Raw genomic sequence first — 3313 nt, forward strand, 5'->3', positions numbered from 1 at the left:
CCGCCATAGTGCAGTAACAAGGAGATAACAGGCGCTCACCAGGAGATCCCTGGATCCGTCCTGATCTGCAATACACTAACAATGAGGTAACAGGCGCTCACCAGGAGATCCCTGGATCCGTCCTGATCTGCAGGAGACAAGGCTGCAGCCCACCTGGATGGGACAGGCCTGCACGAGGGTCTGTGAGGTCCGGCCCACCGACAAGCACGGAGTCACACCACGCGATATAAGCCACGTTCAGCCCCAGGGAGCTGTCCTGTTCCCTAATCAATGAAGAATGGATGGTTTGAATGACCAATAATAATCTATTAAATTAATATATTTTTTTTAATTTAATTTAATTTTTTTTTTTTTTTTGGCAGGGAACCCTCGTGCCTCACTTAGTGGCGGCCCTTAGGACAGCAACTGGCCAGCCACCAGATGCAGACAGCGGAACAGGCCAGCAAGTCAAAGCAGTTGAATTGATTCACAGAGTGAAAAGGACCAGCAGGTAAGAATATAGGAGTCTGAAGATCAATAAAGAAGTTGAAATAGAAAAAAGGAAAAAAAGGCTTTCTCTGAGGAGGTATATATATCCAGGAAACTCACTGTCAGCCACGAGGCTGATTAAAATGGCGTCTGACCAGTGGGGGGGGGAGGAAGAGCAACAGCCAAAGGACTTGATCCGATGGGGGGGGAAGTAGGATCCCCTACACCCCTGCGTGAAAAAGCCTCTCTCTCAAGAAGTAAAGCAATTGAATTATTTGCAGAGTGGAATCGCGCGGGCCCCAAAATGGCGGCCGCGACGATCCGAGGCTGCAATGAAACTTTTTTTGCTGACTGAGAGGATAGGAGCTGTGTCCCCGTAGGCCAGACCCTCCAAACGCGAGTATCTAGAGAGGAAAGCCCCCCGTCCAGCAAAATAAACTCTGAATTTTTATTATTATTATTTTATTTTATTTTATTTTATTTTTTTAAAAATTATTAATTGCGATCGAGCCCAGTCCTCCAAAATGGCGGCCGCGCCGATCCGGGGAAAACAGAAACCTTTTTTTTTTTTTTTTTTTAAAGGGAACTCCTTAGGGAGAAAGAAATCCGGAAAGTAACTAGTTTATTCAACTAAGGAAGGTAGATAACGGAGGCTTTGAGTAAGGTGAAATTAGGAGTTAACCAAAAATAAATAGACAGAAAAACAAAACCAGGAAAAAAGGGGGGGGAAGGGGGAGGAGGATAATGGCGATCGCCACGCTGCACAAGGCAGCGTTTTAACGATCAGCCAGCTGTCTCAGTGCTTGCCTGAGGAGAAAGACAGAAAACCGAGCAGCTCTGTGTCGGGCTAAATTTCCTCCCCCCAGGAATAGTAAAGTCCACGGATGGATTCTAACTACCTTAATCTGAAATCTAATCAGGAGCCAAATTCCACGTCTGCTTCAGGGCTGAGACCAAAAGAAACTGGGGCATGCTCAGACCCTGAAGGGGCGTGGCGACTTTGATTGTTTGGTCTGATTGGGCTAGAGGACAATTAACACCCACACGTGGAGTCTACATTCCTCCATTTGCTGGAGAATTTCATGGGTTTTTTTAACAATATTTTATTAGGTTTTATAAAGGTAAAGAAAGGGTAAGGTCAATATAGGTAGTGGAATTCAGGGTAAGGTTCAGGGGAGGGGTTGGCACGGGGGTAGGTACAACAATGGGGTTGCCCCCAATAACATTTCAAGCTTTAGCAAACAAACTATCATCCGGATACAAGTGTTCAATGGGAGTGATTAATATAATAACTAGTTGTAGTCAGCAAAAGTAACTATAATTATAGACCGTGTCAATTAATAAACATCAATCCTCTTAATAAGTTTCACAATTATTTTTCATTAACTCATTTTGCTAACCATTGAGAGAAGTTTTCCCATGTTTTAAAATAGACTGAATCTTCTTTCTCTTTAATCTCTAGGGTTAGTCTGTCCATTTCTGCACATTCTAAGATTTTCCTAATTATAATCTCATCAGATGGTACATTCCCATTTTTCCAATATTGGGCAAATGCTATTCTCACAACTGTCAATATATGTAGTATTAAATACTCATTTTCTTTGTCATAGTTGGATCCTAGTATTCCTAACAGAAACAATTCTGGCTTAAATTCTACCTGTATTTTGGTAGAATTTCATGTTTTTAATGTGTGTCAGTGTGCTCACAGAAAAAGGTGACAATAAAGCTTATCATCTTAAGACCTTTTGCACCATACTGAACTTGTCATTTGAAAAAATAATTTGATTAAAACAAATATCATGGAATAAAATATTTTTCAGTGCCTAACTTGTTTCTTCTCACACACCTCCCAAAACTGAACTAATGCAATAGCTCTGGAGATCTAGTAATAGACATTCATTCATATACATTTGGTAAGATTAAAAAGTACATTGTATTTTACTAAAAGCTGCTAAAATACAACCAATGCTAATTTAAATAATGTTTAGTTATATTTTTCATTTAGGAGGGGAATTTCAAGATGTCATATGTATTACTCTGATATTCAATATAATATTCAGTATAAAAATTGCCTGTATAAAAGATTTGGGTTCTTTAGTGAGCATGTTTCAGCAACTGGCTATAAAATGCAATTTCTATAGAAATCTGGATTCTTTTCCCACCAAGTTTTTTAAGATCCATAATGAGCAAGAACAGGATAAGTATAAATATTTAAAATCTGTTCATCTTCCATATGTTACAAGGATTAAAGAAATCTTCGTTTATTGAATTTTAGCTTGCAAGACTTTTTCAATAGTAACAACAATATCATACTGCTGGAACAATTAAATGAAGTACACTTACTCTTTTTCCTTAGTTTCTTTTTCAACCTGTGTTAGGCACTCCCATTTTTCTTCTTGCTGCTTCTTACATAATATCAAGATCATATCAGTTTTGATCTGTAAGGAGGAGGAAAGCATAATTCAAAATAATGCAAGAAGCCAGAATTACCAGAAAGGAACTTGTTTGGATTATTTTCAAAATCCAATGTAGATATATTATTTAAAATAATTTACTTTTGTAAACTTGTAGAACATAACCCCCCATAATTTAAGAAATTTAAATGCTGTTCATGAAATTCAAAACCACAGGTTACTTATCTTTCCAAGGTCCGATGCCATGGAGCGCTTTAAAGATGATAGTCAACACCTTGAAGCGCACCCGGAAGGCCACCGGCAGCCAGTGCAGCTCGCGCAGCAGCGGCGTTACATGGGAGCGACGAGTCCCTCCCAACACCGCCCGCGCTGCTGCATTCTGGACTAACTGAAGCCTCCGAGTGCTCCTCAAGGGAAGCCCCATGTAGAGA

General features: G+C 39.9%; 1 protein-coding gene across 2 annotated transcripts in view; it reads right to left on the reverse strand.

The window, feature by feature from the left end:
* Positions 1 to 3313, reverse strand: part of CACYBP (calcyclin binding protein) — a 47482-nt gene that overhangs the window by 38179 nt on the left and 5990 nt on the right. For both annotated transcript variants that reach the window (XM_015831993.2, XM_015831996.2), the window contains one exon: positions 2812 to 2906. In XM_015831993.2, the coding sequence (XP_015687479.1) occupies positions 2812 to 2906 (95 nt within the window). The remainder of the gene's footprint in view (positions 1 to 2811; positions 2907 to 3313) is intronic.

Source organism: Protobothrops mucrosquamatus, unplaced genomic scaffold (genome assembly GCF_001527695.2).
Source record: "Protobothrops mucrosquamatus isolate PMUCROS unplaced genomic scaffold, P.Mucros_1.0 scaffold_294, whole genome shotgun sequence".
NCBI lineage: Eukaryota > Metazoa > Chordata > Lepidosauria > Squamata > Viperidae > Protobothrops > Protobothrops mucrosquamatus.